The following is a 19,669-nucleotide window of genomic DNA, read 5'->3' as shown; positions in this document are numbered from 1 at the left end:
TAGTTTTAACTTTGTAATTGTTGATTTCACTTTTCTAACAGGCAAAGGAAATTTTAACAAAAGAATCAAATGTGCAAGAGGTTCGTTGCCCTGTTACTGTTTGTGGAGATGTGCATGGTCAATTTCATGATCTTATGGAACTCTTTAGAATTGGTGGAAAATCACCAGATACAAACTACTTATTCATGGGTGACTATGTAGACAGAGGATATTATTCAGTGGAGACTGTGACTCTTCTTGTAGCATTAAAGGTATGATTATTGAAATTCAATTTTTTTTTTCAAGATTTAAATCAGGCAAAAGGCAAGAATGACAGTATTGCATATCATCTGTTTTACGGTCTGTTCAGTTTATAGCCCCTTAAAATAATAATTGGTTTTACATCTTTTTAAAGGAGAGGTGAAAAGGATAACTTCTGTGTATTCCCGGTAAATTTATCATTCTCTCGAGTAGTCCATAGCTGAAGTCTTGGAATCATATTTGACTTTATCACTTATCTGTTATATTGAGCCAATAGACAAGTCTTTTTAAATCCTTGCTTTGAAAAGTCTGTTGTTCCTGTCTCTCTATTTTCACACAGTTTATCACTTCACAATTCGATTGTTGCAATAGCTTAGTAACTAATATTTCTGCCTCCAAGATCTGATCACCCCTAAATCCACCTGGCATACGCTGGCCGATGAAATCTCTTATTTAACACCTTTATATTGTTACTTCCTGTTGATTGCCTGTTGCCTATAGAATCAAACTCAAACTCCTTGCCTGGCCTTCTATAGTCTAGTCTGAATTTTTGCCTGCCAGCGGTTGGTAGCATAAACTCTGGCTCAAATCAAAGTTTCTTCTTATTCAGTGCTCTGGACTCTTTATTTCCATGTTCGATTTCCCCCACGAGGTTACTCTGTCCCTGATTTCTTACCTTTCTGCCAAGACTCAGCTCAGGTCTCACTTCTTCCATGTAACCTTCAACCATTTTAGCCTTATTCCTTCTGCTCTAAATTACTATGAGGAAACTTATTCTCCCAGCCCTTATTTATGCTGCAAAAGTGGCTTATTGCCTTCTATTACTTATTTTACGTATCTCTTTAGTGAGGTTAGTCCCTCAACAGCAGAAGCAATATATTACATAGTAATGGGTCACTTCACTACAGTCATACATTCTGAGAAATGTGCCATTAGGTGATTTTGTCATCTTTAGAACTTACACAAACCTAGGTGGTATAGCCTACTGTACACGAAGGCTATATGGTATAGTCTCTTGCTCCAGCCAACATCGTACATGTAATCTGTTAACAAAAACGCTGCCCAGCACATGGCTGTACTTGTGTAGACCTGGCATCTGGCTTTATAGCACCAAACTTACATTAGACACGTAATGGATGCTTATTATGTATGAATTGAAGTACATACTTGCAGCTTTTTGCTTAATTTGCAGAATCCAATGCTTTTTCATATTTCTTATCAGACACATTCCTAACTAAATAGTCGCTTATGTTTTTGTTTTGTAATAGAAAGGAAACTAATAATACATTTGAAATCTTGCCCAGTTTTGTCAGGGGCCTGTTTTTGTGTTATTGTTGGCAAATCCAATCTTCCTGTGGGAAATAAAAATTGAAAAGGGAAGAAGTTAATCTGTAGAGGAGTTCGTCTCAGCTTCAAACCTGTGATTTTCACTACTCATTCAGCAGTAAGAAGTTATAGTGTTCTAGAAAGATTTAGAAAAGTAATAATAATTTGATGATGAAGAACATAATAGAAGCAAAGTATTAGATACAAGTTTATTATAGTAATTTAAGTATTAGTTAAAGGTTCTGATGAGGGTGGTCAAAACATGATGAAAAAGGATAATTATAATAAACATGTCAAATGTTAACCAGTAAGACCTGGTTATGAATAAGCAAGTTTTTTATTTTGAAAATGAAATTAACATTTAATATACTGGTGGCCAAAAGCGCCATGTATAAAAATGGGTCAGAGACTAATGTACTTCATGTGACACTAGTAAAAATGTGATTTTACTATGGGTTTTACTCCTTTTCTTCCAGGTGCGTTATCCAGAACGCATTACAATATTGAGAGGAAATCATGAAAGCCGACAAATTACCCAAGTATATGGCTTTTATGATGAATGTCTGCGAAAGTATGGGAATGCCAACGTTTGGAAATATTTTACAGATCTCTTTGATTATCTTCCACTTACAGCTTTAGTAGATGGACAGGTATGTATGCGTGTGCTTACATCTTGGGAGGAGGTAAATGAAGGCAAAGATTGACTATTGGTAAGCTAGGGTCTAGATTCATATGACCTGTGTTTCTGCATCTCCTTGGCCTTTTCCTCCTCCTTCCCTTATACTTAAGATTTCAAAGCAGGGAAATGGGTAAGTTTCACGTACATTTGGACCAGCAAATTTTCCTGTTGTTCTTAGATATGTATGTAAATCTTTTGACCAAAGAATATGCTATGCTTTTTAAGATATTGATAAACATTATAAATAAATGTTTAAGACACTGATGTATAGTACTAGTAAAGCAAGATGTTATTTAAAACTGTCTCTGCGTATAGACACAGTGTCTGCTGGTTACCATTAATAACTTTTCATTTCTATTTTCATGGTAATTGCAAATGTTATATTGTGTATTGCACCTTCCCTGAGAAGTGAATGCTTGGCTGGGCACAGTGGCTAGTACTTTGGGAGGCCAAGGCAAGAGGACTGCTTGAGTTCCGGGGTTCAAGACCAGCCTGGGCAATGTAGTGAGACCCTGTCTCTACAAAAAAATTTAAAAATTAGCTAGGCACAGTGGCGCATGCTTGTGGTCTAGCTAGTCAGGAAGCTAGAGGTGAGAGGATCTCTTCAGCCCAGGAAGTTAAGGCTGCAGTGAGCTGTGATCACAGCACTGTGCTCCAGCCTGGGCAACAGCAAAACCCCATCTCGAAGAACAAAAAAAGAAAATAGAAGCAAATGCTATTTCTGCATTTGCTGTAACAAGTAGTGCAGACATGTCATGAAACATTCAAAAGTATAAGAAGAAATTATGCAAATTTCCTATTTCAATTTCTGGAGATAATCACTGTAAGCATGAACTGATTTAAATTTAAATATAAAACAAAGGCCAGGCAAGGTGGCTTATACCTGTAATCCCAGCACTTTGGGAGGCTGAGGTGGGTGGATCACCTGAGGTAGGGAGTTCGAGACGAGCCTGGCCAACATGGTGAAACCCCATCTCTACTAAAAATACAAAAATTAGCCGGAGATGGCAGTGCATGCCTGTAGTCCCAGCTACTTGAGAGGCTGAGGCAGGAGAATCACTTGAACCTGAGAGAGACAGAGGTTGCAGTGAGCCAAGATTGTATCACGGCACTCCAGCTTGGGTGACAAAGTGAGACTCCATCTCAAAAAATAAATAAATATAAAATATACAATAAAGCTGCATAATTCTTAAATTATAAAAGCCCAGAGTTGTCAAGAATGTAATAAATTCTCTCTTATACTGCTTGTGGGAGTATAATTTGGTTATAACTTTCTCTGTGTAATCCTGACAGTCTTTTTTCCCAGCCATGATTTTGGACACTGCCATGATTAATTTGAAAGGACAATACTTTGCCTGGACTTGCTAAAAGAAAATGTGAATTTAAAAGATGTTAAATTTTAATTAAGATTGTTTTTAATTGTTTTGAAGCAACATAGTCTTCGTTAATAATAAAATTGCTGGACAGAATGATTTTCAAAAGACAGCCTATCAGTTTTAATGAAGTATCTAGTTTTTAAAATAGGTGTGTTAGTAGAGCTTTTTTATATTTTTCCCTTCCTCCTTCCTTCCTCTCTTTCTGAAAAGTTACTAGGAAAGAAATAATAGTGAACAAAAGTGATCTAGAAGAAAAGGTGGAAGGCACATAAAACACTAGGAGTGAAATAAGGCATAATTATAACTATGCAGGAGCTCATGTATCACAAGAACAGGTGCAGCTTTAGTGCACTAAATTTGAAAAGCTGAATGAAGCTTACTATAGTAAAATACCAGTTATTAAAATTGGCTTGCAGAAATTCGTCCAATATAAGTAAACTACCAATAGCAACCAGATATAAATAGTTTTATAGGCTAATTCTACCAAACCCTTAAGGAACATATAATTTGTGTTCTAGAACTTGGGAAAAGATGGAGAGTTCAAAACTCACACTGTATGCCTAGTATAACCTCAATGCCAAACCAGACGTGGCACGCACAGAAAAATAAAATCAGACCAAAATCATTTGGAAAAAAAATTCCTATATTTATGATTCAAAACTCAGTTATTTTATAAAATAATAATATTAAGTGGATAAAGAAACGCTGGTTATACTATCAGCTAAACATTAGAAACCTTCTCATCAGGCCGGGTGAGGTGGCTCGTGCCTGTAATCCCAGCACTTTGGGAGGCCAAGGTGGGCGGATCACCTGAGGTTGGGAGTTCAAGACCAGCCTGGCCAACATGGAGAAACGCCGTCTCTACTAAAAATACAAAATTAGCCAGGCATGGTGGCACATGCCTGTAAACCCAGCTAGTCAGGAGGCTCAGGCAGGAGAATTGCTTCAACTTGGAAGGCGGAGGTTGCGGTGAGCTGAGATCACACCATTGCACTGGGCAACAAGAGCGAAACTCCGTCTCAAAAAAAAAAAAATCAAAATCAGAAAGAAAATGCTTGTTAAAACTTGTATTATTCTCTCTGATTCAGAATACCTAGAGCATTGACTTGAAACTAGGTAGCTTACAAAAAATAAAACAGAAAACATTTGTATTATTCCATTTTATTTTAGAAGTCCTGGCCAATGCACTAAGCAATAAAAAGAATTAAAAGGTATAAACATGGAGAAGAAAAAACAAAAATATTTTTGCAAATGACTTGATTATGTTCTTAGAAAATATGAAAGGAACTGAAAATTTATTGTAGCCGGTAACAGGAATTAGAGTGTTTGCGGTAAGAGAAACAAAAAATTGTATATATCAGCAATAGCCAACAGAAGCTGTAATGACAGCTGGGTACAGTGGCATGCACCTATAATCCTAGCTTCTCAGGAGGCTGAGGCGGGAGGATTGCTTGGGCCCAGGAGTTCATGGCTGCATTGCACAGTGATCATGCCTGTGAATAGCCACTGTGCACTCCATCCTCAGTAGCACAGCAAGACTCCATCTCTACAGAAAGAAAAGAAAGGAGGGAAGGGGGGAGGGAGAAAAAAAAGAAAGAAATTTAATGGTAGGTCCCAAGGATGGGGATACCATTGACCAGAGAAAAGGAAGGGAGGGAGGGAGGGAAAAAAAAAAAAAGAAATTTAATGGTAGGTCCCCAAGGATGGGGATACCATTGACCAGAGAAGGGGTAAAGAAGAAAAAAAGGTGGACAAAATATGTTTAAATGTTGGCACTATTTGAACTGACACTTTTAACCATTATTTACTCTTTGTTAACTGTTAGCAGTTAGTAAAACAAATACATTCTCTTTTGTTAATTCATAAACAGATATTCTGCCTCCATGGTGGCCTCTCTCCATCCATAGACACACTGGATCATATAAGAGCCCTGGATCGTTTACAGGAAGTTCCACATGAGGTAAACTTAATTTAAAAAAGAAGAAGACAGGAAAAGAAAATATAACCGTATTTTGAGGACGATAAAGTATGACTGATAATAATTTGTAACATGTACTTACTTTTCTTGGCTAGGGCCCAATGTGTGATCTGTTATGGTCAGATCCAGATGATCGTGGTGGATGGGGTATTTCACCACGTGGTGCTGGCTACACATTTGGACAAGACATTTCTGAAACCTTTAACCATGCCAATGGTCTCACACTGGTTTCTCGTGCCCACCAGCTTGTAATGGAGGTATGTACCTTCCTGACAGAATGATCTTTATTTCAGATTAGTATATACTTCTGTAATAAGGCATTATGACTTAACTAAGAAACATTCCTCACCGTTTATTACCTAGGTGAAAAGAGGAAAAACTTGCTGGTTTTAGCAAGTAGGGAAAGCACTAGTAGACCAGAGCAGAATTATAACTCATTTTTGAAATTGAGACTTAGAAAACAGTTACAAAAATAGTACCCCAAAATTCCCTGTATGCTTCATTCAAATTCCTGACTGTAAATGTTTTACTATATTTACTTTATCATTTTGTGTCTCTCTTCCTCTTCACCCCCCACACTTTCTTCTGAACCATTTGAATATCTGTTGCAGACAGATACTCCTTTACTACCAACTTTCTATGTGTATTTTGTAAAATTAAGGACACACTGTCACATAACCACCGTATAGTTATCACAGTTGGGAAATTTGTGTTCATATAGTACTATTATTTAATATGAACACTTTATTCAAATTTTGCTAATTGTCTCACTAATGTCTTTTATAGCAAAATTTAATTTTTTTTTCTTACTGTATGTGCATAATCTAATCCAAAGATTAGGTTGTGTTCATTCTACTTTGATGTGGAAATCCTCCAATTTTCATTGTTTTCCACATTCTTGACATTTTGGAAGAGTAGGAGCATTTTATCTTACAGAAATATCCCTCAGTTGGGGTTTGACTGATGTTTTCCTTGCAGTTAGGGTTTCAACGTATGCATTTTTAGCAGTCTTGCCATAGAAAGATGGTGTGTCCTCCTCCGTGCATTGTATCAAGTGGTCCTAAAATCTGCTTGTCTCAATGCTGGTGGTGGCAACTAAGATGATGTCTGCCAGATTTCTCCACTATAATATTAACTGTTTTACAACTACTAAGGGACTATAAACAACATAATCCCTCCAGACCAGTAGGAAGTGGCTTCAAGATGTTAGAGAAAACTTCACCAGCCCAGTAGAAACAAGGGAGCATGATAAAAAACACAAATTTATATAGTAAAAATAAATTTAATTGTATCAGTGATTATAAGAAATAGACTAAAATTTTAGCCTGAAAGAGACTCTTTGATTGGATAAATAATCAAAATTTAGCTGTTACTTGGGATGTACCTAAAACATAAATGACCGGCTAGACAAAGTGGCTCATGCCTATAATCCCAGCACGTTGGGAGGCCGAGGTGGGAGGATCTCTTGAGTCCTGGAGTTTCAGACCAGCCTGGGCAACATAGTGAGACCTCATCTCTATAAAAAAAAAAAAAAAAAAAAAAAAAAGTCAGAAAGTTAGCTGGGCATGGTGGCATATGTCTGTTGTCTCAGCTACTCAGGAGGCTGAGGTGAGAGGGTCACTTGAGGCCAGGAGGTTGAGGCTACAGTGAGCTATGATCGTACCACTGCACTCCAGCCTGGGCAAAAGAGCGAGACCTTGTCTCAAAAAAAAGAGGAAAAAAAAAAAAAGACACCACAAACTACAGGTAAAAGTTGGAAAATGGTATATTGGTATATCAAGTAGTTAATCAAAATATCAAAAATATAGCTAATAAGCTGGCGCAGTGGCTTGTGCCTGTATTCCCAGCACTTTGGGAGGCTGAGGCAAGCGGATTGTTGGAGCTCAGGAATTGGAGACCAGCCTGGACAACATGGTGAGCTCCTGTCTCTACTAAAATACAAAAAATTAACCTGGTGTGGTGGCACGCGCCTGTAGTCCCAGCTACTCAGGGGGATGAGGCAGGAGAATTGCTTGAACCCAGGAGTTGGAGGTTGCAGTGAGTCTAGATTGCACCACTGCACTCCAGCCTGGGCAACAACTATAGCTAATATGAATGAGATAGGCTCTAATAAAAGGTATTGTTAGAAATAAAGAGATTATTGATGAAAACTGGCCCAGTTCTCTAGGAAGAAAGTATTCTAAATTTGTATTTACCTAGTAATATCTTCAAAATATATAAAGAAAAATTGGCATAATTCATGAGGGAAAATTGAGAAATTAATTATGATTGTGGGAGAAATTCAGTACACATCCTTGCCAAGATTTCAAGCATAGATAAGGCAAAACAACAATTAGCGAGCTGCATTTAACAGAATCCTAGGCCCACGAATTGCACAGTATTCTGTACAGGTACACAAACTATTAAAGATGGAGACCTTATATAGTAATACAGACGACTACATTTCCACAGAGAGTACCTGTAGTTTTTGAGTTTAGTTTTTTTTAAATGTGTCTGTGTCAAAATCATAATATTATAATGAAATAATGAATTTGTTTTTATCCTGCAGGGATACAATTGGTGTCATGATCGGAATGTGGTTACCATTTTCAGTGCACCCAATTACTGTTATCGTTGTGGGAACCAGGCTGCTATCATGGAATTAGATGACACTTTAAAATATTCCTTGTGAGTAACTGTAAATTTTAATTGTATATACTTACTTTCAGAAGGAAAATTTGAAATGTTAAAAATAGAAGTAGAAGATTACTGTTTCTGAAATTGGATGAGGAGTATAGCAAAGCCCCTCCCCAGCAAAAACAACCATTAGCTGGAGAACATTATTTTTAAAAAATAATTTTTCAAAGCTTTTGGAAATTTTCCTAAGACCATACAGCAGGTGGAGAAACAGTTAATTCAAGAAAACCTACTAAATCTCAGTAATAATAGCCGTAGTCTGTGGCATTTGAGCTATGACTTGCCCCCTTCAACTCCTCCCAGATCCCTCTCAGAGAAACGACTACAGGCGCTCTACTCTGGGTTGGTATAGTCAGGAGGCTAAGGGATTCCCCCTCTTCACCAGCTCCCAGGGTTGGGGCTGTGGTTTCACTCCCAGAGATCAGATGCCAGCATATCTCACCTCTCCTAGTCTGGAGTTACAGAAGCTCTACTCCTGGTAGACGCAGTCAAGCAGTCAGAGGCCCCCTTCCCTGCCTCAGCTCCTGGGGCAGGAGCTCTGCTCCAGGCATGCATGGCAGATGAGAATGCTAGGTTTCCCAATGCTGTTACCCCAGCACCTGCTCATAAACTAGGTGGTATCACCAAGCCCGCACTGGCATAGAAGTTCTGCTCAGGAGGAAAGGCAGGTCACAGAAGTTCCTCAGCTCTGCCTCCGAGGACTTCTCTTACTTAAGTGATGGAGAATTCCAAATCTGAGTGCTTTGTGGAAAGCAGTGGATGTCATGGTGGAGACTAATTAAGAGGGCTGTAATAGCTCCCATGATACTAGGAGCAACATACCAAAGAGTAGAGCAACATGTTGTTCAACAAATAGCACCAGGGAAAAAGCCAAGAAAAGCCCTTCTGGGATCATAGTCAGCCCTGGGGGGACAAAAAGGCTGTGCACATGCACTAGCCATACCCACTCAAGAGCAGTCAGAGTAGGATGTGGGGTATTCAGATAATATTTTCAAGCCACACGTAGATTGTACTGAGTTGAATAGTGTCCCCCCCCCCCACAAAATTCATGTCCACCCAGAACCTCAAAATGTGATGTTATTTGGAAATAGGATCTTTGCAGATATAATTATTAAGGATGAGATTGTACTGGATTAGGTGGGCCTAAATCCAATTCGAATGGGATTTTAGTAAAGAGGAAAAGCAACACACACAGGGGAGAATGATGTGTGAAGCCAGAGATTCGAATGATGCATCTACCAGCCAAGGATTGCCAGAGCCATCAGAAGCTAGGGAGAGGCTAGGAAGGATTTTTCCTAGAGCCTTCAAAGAGAGCGTGGTCCTCCCAGCATCTTGGTTTCAGACTTGTAGCCTCCAGAACTCTGAGACGATAAATCCCTGTTGTATAAGCTGTGCAGTTGGGTAATTTGCTACGGCAGCCCCAGGAAACGGATAAGTAGATTGATCAACAAATGGTGTAACCGTCACTGGTACGTGAGGCTTGTTTTGTTTTGTTTTGTTTTGTTTTGTTTTGTTTTTTTGAGATGGAGTCTCGCTCTGTTGCCCAGGCTGGAATGCAGTGGCGCAATCTCGGCTCACTGCAAGCTCCGCCTCCCGGGTTCATGCCATGCTCCTGCCTCAGCCTCCCGAGTAGCTGGGACTACAGGCGCCCGCCACCATGCCCGGCTAATTTTTTGTATTTTTAGTAGAGACAGGGTTTCACTCTGTTAGCCAGGAAGTACGTGAGTCTTAAACACAACCTCTGATCATTGACTGAACATTGAATTACTCTGACCGAGGAACACCTCCTAGGAAGTCAGGCTTTAAAATAAAATCACACTCATCCCTGACAGTGTGGCAGAATGTGTGCGTGCCCAAGGTTATACCCTCTCTGGACTGAGTGCAGAATGAAGATCCAACTATTAGTCCCTGGCTGAATGGGAAGCCAAAATATAAACTCCTTCAGCTTTGATAGCAATCTGCAAGTCACATAACATTTCCTGTGGTCATTAGGGTGAGCTTTAAGATCTAACCGGCCAAGGGGACTTAAGTACAATCTTTGATCAGTAAGTGGCTTATGCCTACCCAGAGACAGCCCCTCAGTAGCCAGGCTGTGAAAGATTAAAAGAAGTAAAAACGGCCAGGCACATGCCTATAATCCCGGCACTTTGGGAGGCCGAGGTGGGCGGATCACCTGAGGTTGGGAGTTCAAGACCAGCCTGACTAACATGGAGAAACCCAGTCTCTATTAAAAATACAAAATTAGCTGGGCGTGGTGGCGCATGCCTGTAATCCCAGCTACTCGGGAGGCTGAGGCAGGAGAATCGCTTGAACCTGGGAGGCGGCGGAGATCACGCCATTGCACTCCAGCCTGGGCAACAAAAGCGAAACTCAAAAAAAAAAAAAAAGTGAAAACATCTGAGCAGGGCCACAGGGGCTGCACACTATGGGGGAAGCCAACTTTACAGTTAGTTCAGCTAAGTCACTAAACAAAAATAATAAACCACCAAAAAGACAAGATCAGTCCCCAAGGACATGAATTCCAGAGTTACTGCAATATGTTATCTATAATGTCCAATTTTTCAACCACAGATTATAAGACATGGAAAGAACAAGGAAGTGTGACCTCTACACAAGAAAAAACTAAGCAACAGAAACCGTTTCTCTTGGATAGAACAACTAGGCAGGAGATGAAGGCAGTAGAACACTTGAGCAACACTGTAAACTGACTCTATACTTCATGTCTATAAAACAACACCCAACAACAGCAGAATACATTCCTCTCAAGTAAACGTGAAACATAGTCATATGCTAGACTATAAAACATGCCTCAGGCAATTTAAGAAGATTGGATTCTTACAAAGTATATTCTCCAACACAAGGAAATGAAATTAGAAATCATTAACATGGCTGGATGCTGTGGCTCACGCAAGTAATCCCAACACTTTGGGAAGCCAAAGTAGGAGGATCACTTGAGGCCAGCCTGGGCAACATAGGGAGACCCCGTCTTTGCAAAAAAATTTAAAAATTAGCCAGGTATGGTGCCAAGCACCTGTAGTCTCAGCTGTATGGGAGGCTGAGGTGGAGGATCACTTGAGCCCAGTTGATCAAGGCTGCAATGAGCTGTGATCACAGCACTACACCACAGCCTGGGCAACAGAGCAAGACCCTGTCTCAGAAAGAAAAAAACAAAAAAACAAGAGAATTTGAAATCAGTAACCTATCTTTATTGAGTAACCTATCTTTATACTTGAGGACCTAGAAAAAGCAGAGTAAACTAAACCTGATATAAGCTTATGAAACGAGTTTTAGAGTAGAAATAAACAGTAGAAAATCATTAGAGAAAAATCAACAAAACCCAAAGTTGATGCTTTGAAAAGCCTTAACTAGACTGGCCAAGAAAAAAAGGAGTAAAGACTCAACGTTACCAAATCACTAGAGACCTTACTGAAATAAAAAGGATTATAAGGGAATACAATAAATAACTATATGCCAGCAAATTCAGTAACTTTGATAAAATGTACTAATTCCTAAAAAGAAACTACTGAAACTGACTCAAGAAATATGAAATCTGGGCCGGGCGTGGTGGCTCACGCTTGTAATCCCAGCACTTTGGGAGGCCGAGGCAGGCGGATCATGAGGTCAGGAGATCGAGACCACAGTGAAACCCCGTCTCTACTAAAAATACAAAAAATTAGCCGGGCGTGGTGGCGGGCGCCTGTAGTCCCAGCTACTCGGAGAGGCTGAGGCAGGAGAATGGCGTGAACCCGGGAGGCGGAGCTTGCAGTGAGCCGAGATCGCGCCACTGCACTCCAGCCTGGGCGACAGAGCGAGACTCCGTCTCAAAAAAAAAAAAAAAAAAAAAAAAGAAATATGAAATCTGAATGACCTTTCAAATGTGAAAATATTGAGCCAGCATGGTGGCTCACACCTGTAAATCCCAGCTTTGAGAGGCCAAGCTGAGAGGATTGCTTGAGACTAGGAGTTTGAGACCAGCCTGGACAACATAGCAGGACCTTGTCCCTGTTTAATTTAAAAGAATATAAATAAATGAGTGAAAAAGTTAAAACTCCCCACAAATAAAAGGCCAGGCCCAATTGGCTTCACTGATGAAGTCCACCAAATGTTTAAAAAAAGGAATTGGAGGCCGGGCGCGGTGGCTCACGCTTGTAATCCCAGCACTTTGGGAGGCCGAGGCGGGCGGATCACGAGGTCAGGAGATCGAGACCACGGTGAAACCCTGTCTCTACTAAAAATACAAAAAATTAGCCGGGCGTGGTGGCGGGCGCCTGTAGTCCCAGCTACTCGGCGAGGCTGAGGCAGGAGAATGGCGTGAACCCAGGAGGCAGAGCTTGCAGTGAGCCGAGATCGCGCCACTGCACTCCAGCCTGGGTGACAGAGCAAGACTCCGTCTCAAAAAAAAAAAAAAAAAAGGAATTGGCCAGGTGCAGTGGCTCTAACCAGTAATCCTAGCACTTTGGGAAGCCAGGGCAGGCAGATTGAGCCCAGGATTCAAGATCAGCCTGGGTAACATGGTAAAACCCTATATCTACAAAGAATACAAAAATTAACCTGGTGTGGTGGCTCAGCCTATAGTCTCAGCTACTCAGGAAGCTGAAGTGCGAGGATCACCTGAGCCCAGGGAGGTTGAGGCTGCAGTGAGCCATGATCACACCACTGCACTCCAGCCTGGGCAACAGAGTGAGACCCTGTCTCAAAAATAAAAAGGAGTTAATGCCAATCCTTCACAAACACTTCCAAAAAACAGAAGAGGAGGACTATGCCATTCATTCTATCATACCTGCATTATTATCCTTGATACCAAAAGTAGACAAAGGTAAAAAAACACAGACCAGCATTTGTTACAAATACAGATACAAAATTTTTCAACATACATACCAGCAACCTGGATCTAGCAATATGTAAAATGATTATACACCATGAGCAAGTGGGATTTATCCCAGGAATGCTAAGTTGGTTCAAAACATGAAAATCAATATAATAAACCATATTAATATTAAGGGATTAAAAAACACATGATCATCTCAATAGAGGCACAAAAATAATTTGAAAAATCCACTAGCCAGAAACACTCAAGAAAATAGTGATATTAGGCCTGGCGCGGTAGCTCACGCCTGTAATCCCAGCACTTTGGGAGGCCGAGGCAGGTGGATCATGAGGTGAGGAGATCAAGACCATCCTGGCTAATACGGTGAAACCCCGTCTCTACTAAAAAAAAAATATAAAAACAAAATTAGCCGGGCATGGTAGTGGGCTCCTGTAGTCCCAGCTACTCGGGAGGCTGAGGCAGGAGAATGGTGTGAACCCAGGAGGCGGAGCTTACAATGAGCCGAGATCGTGCCACTGCACTCCAGCCTGGGCGACAGAGCAAGACTCCACCAAAAAAAAAAAAAAGTGATACTATTATTAAATAATATTAAACAATTATTGTTTATTTAAACTTAATATTATTTGATCTTTAATTATTTAAGCTTTTAAATAATAATAATATTTAGAAATTGTTATGCCAGGCACCAAACCAGACATTCTGTCTTCTTAAAATTTTCACCATTGCCCTATGAAGCAGTTAGTTGGGATGGGAGCATCTGCAGTGATTTGCCCATGGACATTCCAGTCATAAGTGATGTAGTCATAGTGGGAAAGCAGACTGCTGTTTCTACTACAGTGTCTTGTTCTTTATTCATTTGTTTGTTTTGCAAAGTCAAATCCTTTATTTGCTTCCTTTTTTGCCATTTACAGCCTTCAATTTGACCCAGCGCCTCGTCGTGGCGAGCCTCACGTTACACGGCGCACCCCAGACTACTTCCTATAAATTTCTCCTGGGAAACCTGCCTTTGTATGTGGAAGTATACCTGGCTTTTTAAAATATATGTATTTAAAAACAAAAAGCAACAGTAATCTATGTGTTTCTGTAACAAATTGGGATCTGTCTTGGCATTAAACCACTTCATGGACCAAATGTGCCATACTAATGATGAGCATTTAGCACAGTTTGAGACTGAAATTTACTACACTATGTTCTAGATAGGTCAGTCTAACAGTTTGCCTGCTGTATTTATAGTAACCATTTTCCTCTGGACTGTTCAAGCAAAAAAGGTAACTAACTGCTTCATCTCCTTTTGCGCTTATTTGGAAATTTTAGTTATAGTGTTTAACTGGCATGGATTAATAGAGTTGGAGTTTTATTTTTAAGAAAAATTCACAAGCTAACTTCCACTAATCCATTATCCTTTATTTTATTGAAATGTATAATTAACTTAACTGAAGAAAAGGTTCTTCTTGGGAGTATGTTGTCATAACATTTAAAGAGAGTTCCCTTCATTTAAACTAAATTACTGTTTTATGTTGATCTGCATATTTCTGTATATTTGTCATGACAGTGCTTGCATCCTATTTGGTGTACTCAGCAAATAAACTTTTCATTTTAAACAAAAACAGTTATTTATTGTGTTGTGCATTAAATGAAAACTGTGTTGTTTTTTTTTTTAAACCAGGTCTTGCTCTGTCATCCAGGCTGGAGTACAGTGGCACAGTCATAGCTCACTTCAGCCTTGAACTCCTGAGCCCAAGCCATCCTCCTCCCTCAGCCTCCTGAGTAGCTGGGACTACAGTTAACATACCACCACACCCAGCTAATTTTTAAAATATTTTTGTAGAGATGGGATCTTGCTATGTTGCCCAGGCTGGTCTTGAACTCCTGGCCTCAAGTGGCCCTGCCAAATTCTTGAGATTACAGACGTGTGCCATCACACCTGGCCCACTATCTTGAAACGACATAAAATCTTTCAAAGCAGGGCAGTGGGACATAGCTATAGTCTCAGCTACTCAGGAGGCTGAGGTGGAACAATAGCTTGAACCCAAGAGCTTGAGGGCAGCCTGGGCAACATAGCAAGATGTCATCTCTAAAAAATAAAAAATAGGCTGGGCATGGTGGCTCATGCCTGTAATCCCATTGCTTTGGGAGGCCGAGATAAGAGGATTGCTTGAGCTCAGGAGGTTGAGACCTGCCTGGGCAACATAGACTCCATCTCTGTATTTTTAAAAAAATATTTTTTTAATAAATAAATCTCTCAACTTGAAATAAACATTTGTGTTGAGGAAATTTGATTGTAATATTCTTTTTTACAGGACTTACTTTCAGAAGAAATTCAAATAGCTGATAACTTTTAGACCATTAAAAAAGCCATTCTAAAAATTTTATTAGGTAATTTATATTAATGTCACATTTTTAAGTACAGCTATGGATTATATACTAAAACTAGAATATAACTGGGAAGAAACTTTCAAAAACTAAAATATATATATATATATATTTTTTATGAGACAGGGTCTCACTTTGGGTTGCCCAGGCTGGAGTGCAATGGCCCAATCACAACTCACTGCAGCCTTGACAATAAATCAGTTTTAGAATATTTTCATGATTTCAGTCTCTCTCTTGACCTGTGTTGATTTTCATTGCTACCAACCAGCCCCAGGCAACCACTAATCTACTTCTGTCTGCAGATTTACTTCTTGTGGACAGCTCATATCAGTGGAATCACATAAATAGTTTTGGTGCAGGTTTTTCACTAGCATGTCCTGAAGTTCCTCCATGTCGTATTTAACAGTTCATTCTTTTATTCCTAAGCAGCTTGCCATGGTGTGAATATAACACATTTCTGTCTATGCATTCATCAGTTGATGTGTCCATTTGAAACATTTAGGCTATTTCCAATTTTTAGTTATTAAAGTAATTATTGTCATGGTTGCTCAATTTGGTAAATTTACTAAGAATCTTTAAATTGTACCCTTGAAATGGGAAAATTTTATGATTTGTAAAATACACCTCAATGAAGCTGTCTTTAAAAAGAAAGAGACGGGCTGGGCATGCTGGCTCATGCCTGTAATCCTAGCATTTTGGGTGGCCAAGGCAAGAGGATCACTTGACCCCAGGAGTTTGAGACCAGTATGGGCTGCATAGCGAGACCTCATCTCAAAAAAAAATAATAAAGTTAGTTGGGTGTGGTGGCACACGCCTGTGGTCCCAACTACTAGGGATTTGAGGCTACAGTGAGCTATGATCATGCCACTGCACTCCGGCCTGGGCAACAGAGCAAGACCCTCAAAAAAGACTTGTGCAATACCACCAGAGCAGTCTTTAGAGGAAAATTTATAACTAAATGCTTGTAACAGAACAAAAGCTGAAAAGTAATGAGCTAGGTGTTTATTACGTAAAAGTTAACAGATTAAGAGCAAAAATCAAAAGATCAACAGAACCGCAAACTTACTTGAAAAGACCAATAAAACAAACATTACAAAAAAACCACAAACATACAGAAGGCACAAATAAAAGCGTGAATTTGCAAAATAAAAGGTAACAAAAGATAAAAAATTGAGGATAGGCTGGGCACAGTGGGTCATGTCTGTAATCCCACGCTTTGGGAGGCTGAGGCAAGAGGATGACTTGAGTCCCAAAGTTCAAGGCCAGCCTGGGGCAACATGGCAAAACCTCATCTCAAAAAATACCAAAAAATTAGCCAGGCGTGGTGGCACATACCTGCAGGCCCAGCTACTCGGGAGGTTAAGGGGAGAATCACCTAAGCCTGTGGAGGTCAAGGCTGCAGTGAGCCATGGTCTTGCCACTGCACTCCAGCCGAGGTGAGAGTGAGACCCTGTCTCAAAAACAACAAAAAAGTTGAGGATACTATGAATAGCATTTGCCAGTACATTTGAAAACAAGAAATTACAGAAGTAAATTACTAGAAAATTTATGGAACTCACTCAAATATAGTCTAATTCTGTCACTAATACTAAATAAATTGAATCACGCATTTACGTCTCATAAAGAATACACTAGGTACCAAAGTTTATAGCAGCATTCTATAGCCAAAAAAGGTGGAAACGAGCCAAATTCCATCAACAGATTAATGGATAAACCAAGTGTGGGTGAGGTGCGGTGGCTCACACTTGTAATTCCAGCACTTTGGGAGACCAATGGGTGGATCACTTGAGATCAGGAGTTCGAGACCAGCCAGCCTGGCGAACATGGCGAAACTCCATCTCTACTAAAAAGACAAAAATTAGCCAGGTGTGGTGGCACACGCCTGTAATCCCAGCTACTCAGGAGGCTGAGATAGGAGAATCACTTGAACCCAGGAGGTGGAGGTTGCAGTGAGCAGAGATCACGCCACTGTACTCCAGCCTGAGTGACAAAGAGAGACTCTGTCTCAAAAAAAAAAAAAAAGTGTGGTCTATCCATTCAATGGAATATTGTTCAGCCATTGGAAAGGAATCAAATTCTGACACATGCTGCAACACGGAGCACCTTCAGAACATGCTTAGTGAAATGAGCAAGACACAAAAACACAATTGTATGTTTTCGCTTATGTGAGGGTACCCAGAATATAGGCAAATTCATAGACACAAAAAGTAGAATAGAGATTGCCAGGGGCTGGAAGGAGAAAGGATTGAGGAGTTACTTTAATGGCTATAAAGTTTCAGATGATTAGAAAGTTCTGGAAATGAATGGTGGTGAAGATCACACAACATGAGTACACTTAATGGCACTGAATTGTGTATTTTAAAATGATTAAATTTTATGTCATATATATAGTACCACAATAAACAGTTTAGGGCTGGGTGCAGTGGTTCACGCCTGTAATCCTAGCACTTTTGGAGGCTGAGGTGGGTGGATCACCTGAGGTCAGGAGTTCAAGACCAGCCCAGCCAACATGGTGAAACCCTGTCTCTACTAAAAATACAAAAATTAGCCGGGCGTAGTGGCACATGCCTGTAATCCCAGCTACTTGGGAGGCTGAGGCAGGAGAATAGCTTGAACCTGAGAGGCGGAGGTTGCAGTGAGCCAAGATCGCGCCATTGCACTCCACCCTGGGCGACAGAGCAAGACTCTGTCTCCAAAAAAAAAAAAACACACAATTTAGAATCAGCTTGTTATATTTACACACACAGGGATAAAAAATTCTGCTGGGATTTGAGGATTATACTGAACCTCTATCAGTTTAGGAAGAATAGGTCATTTTATATTACTGAGCCTTCTAGTCCATGGAGATGGTATAAAATACCTCTTTCATCAAGTCCTCAATTTCTCTCAACAATGTATTATAATATTTGGTATAAATGTCTTGCCATCTAACCGTAACATTTGATTTTTTTTTTTTTTTTTTTTTGAGACGGAGTCTCGCTCTGCCGCCCAGGCTGTAGTGCAGTGGCGTGATCTCAGCTCACTGCAAGCTCCGCCTCCCGGGTTCATGCCATTCTCCTGCCTCAGCCTCCCAAGTAGCTGGGACTACAGGCGCCCACCACCACACCCGGCTAATTTTTTTTTTTTTTTGTATTTTTAGTAGAGAGCGGGTTTCACCATGTTAGCCAGGATGGTCTCGATCTCCTGACCTCGTGATCCGCCCGCCTCAGCCTCCCAAAGTGCTGGGATTACAGGCGTGAGCCACTGCGCCTGGCAACATTTGATTTTAAAATGCTGTCGTGGGTAATATCTTTCTATTTTCTGATTGTTTAATGATGATAAATTGCAATAAAAGTGATCTTTTAAAATATCTTCTTTTTTTTTTTTTTTTTTTGAGATAGAGTCTCACTCTGTCGCCCAGGCTGGAGTGCAATGGCGTGATCTCTGCTCACTGCAACCTCCCTTTTTTTTTTTGAGACGGAGTCTTGCTGTTGCCAATGCTAGAGGGCAATGGTGCAATCTCTGCTCACTGCAACCTCTACTTCCCAGGTTCAAGAGATTCTCCTCTGGAGTAGCCGGGATTACAGGCACCTACCACCACGCCCAGCTAATTTTTGTATTTTTAGTAGAGATGGGGTTTCACCATCTTGGTCAGGCTGATCTCGAATTCCTGACCTAAGGTGATTCACTCACCTCTCCCTCCCAAAGTGTTGGGATTACAGGCGTGAGCCGCTGCACCTGGCCAAAATATTTTCTTCTATCCAGTAGCTATGCTAAATGCACTTAGTTCTTATATAAGTTGAGTATCCCTTATTCAAAATGCATGGGACCAGAAGTGTTTCAGATTTAGGATTTTTTCTGATTTTAGAATATTTGCATATAGATACCTGGTTGAACATCCCTATTCCACAAATCTGAAATGCTCCAATGAGCATTTCCTTTGAGCATCAAGTACCTGCTCAAAAAGTTTTGGATTTTGGAGCATTTTGTATTTCAGATTTTTGGATTAGGGATGCTCAACCTGTATTTATCAGCAATTACTTTGGATTTTTTTAAATTACAAAGTCACATAGTGAATACAAAGCTTTTTTCTTCTTTTCTAATCTCTATGACTTTTTGTATATGTTTCATATTGCTTTGATTAGGACAACTAGTATTTCATGTTAGTGAGTAGGGGTTTTTGGAGGTATTTATTCCTTACCACTGTTTCTTGT

General features: G+C 40.1%; 1 protein-coding gene across 1 annotated transcript in view; it reads left to right on the top strand.

Annotated features, from left to right (window-relative positions):
* PPP2CB (protein phosphatase 2 catalytic subunit beta) overlaps positions 1 to 14,710 on the top strand; it is a 28,564-nt gene extending 13,854 nt beyond the window's left edge. The window contains exons 2-7 of the mRNA XM_055295903.2: positions 42 to 251; positions 2,043 to 2,216; positions 5,492 to 5,581; positions 5,695 to 5,856; positions 8,148 to 8,266; positions 14,015 to 14,710. Coding sequence (XP_055151878.1) covers positions 42 to 251; positions 2,043 to 2,216; positions 5,492 to 5,581; positions 5,695 to 5,856; positions 8,148 to 8,266; positions 14,015 to 14,087 — 828 coding nt within the window. The 3' untranslated portion in view covers positions 14,088 to 14,710. The remainder of the gene's footprint in view (positions 1 to 41; positions 252 to 2,042; positions 2,217 to 5,491; positions 5,582 to 5,694; positions 5,857 to 8,147; positions 8,267 to 14,014) is intronic.
* The last annotated feature ends 4,959 nt before the right edge of the window (positions 14,711 to 19,669 follow it).

Source organism: Symphalangus syndactylus, chromosome 10 (genome assembly GCF_028878055.3).
Source record: "Symphalangus syndactylus isolate Jambi chromosome 10, NHGRI_mSymSyn1-v2.1_pri, whole genome shotgun sequence".
Taxonomy (NCBI): domain Eukaryota; kingdom Metazoa; phylum Chordata; class Mammalia; order Primates; family Hylobatidae; genus Symphalangus; species Symphalangus syndactylus.
This window is presented reverse-complemented; position numbering and strand designations above follow the sequence as displayed.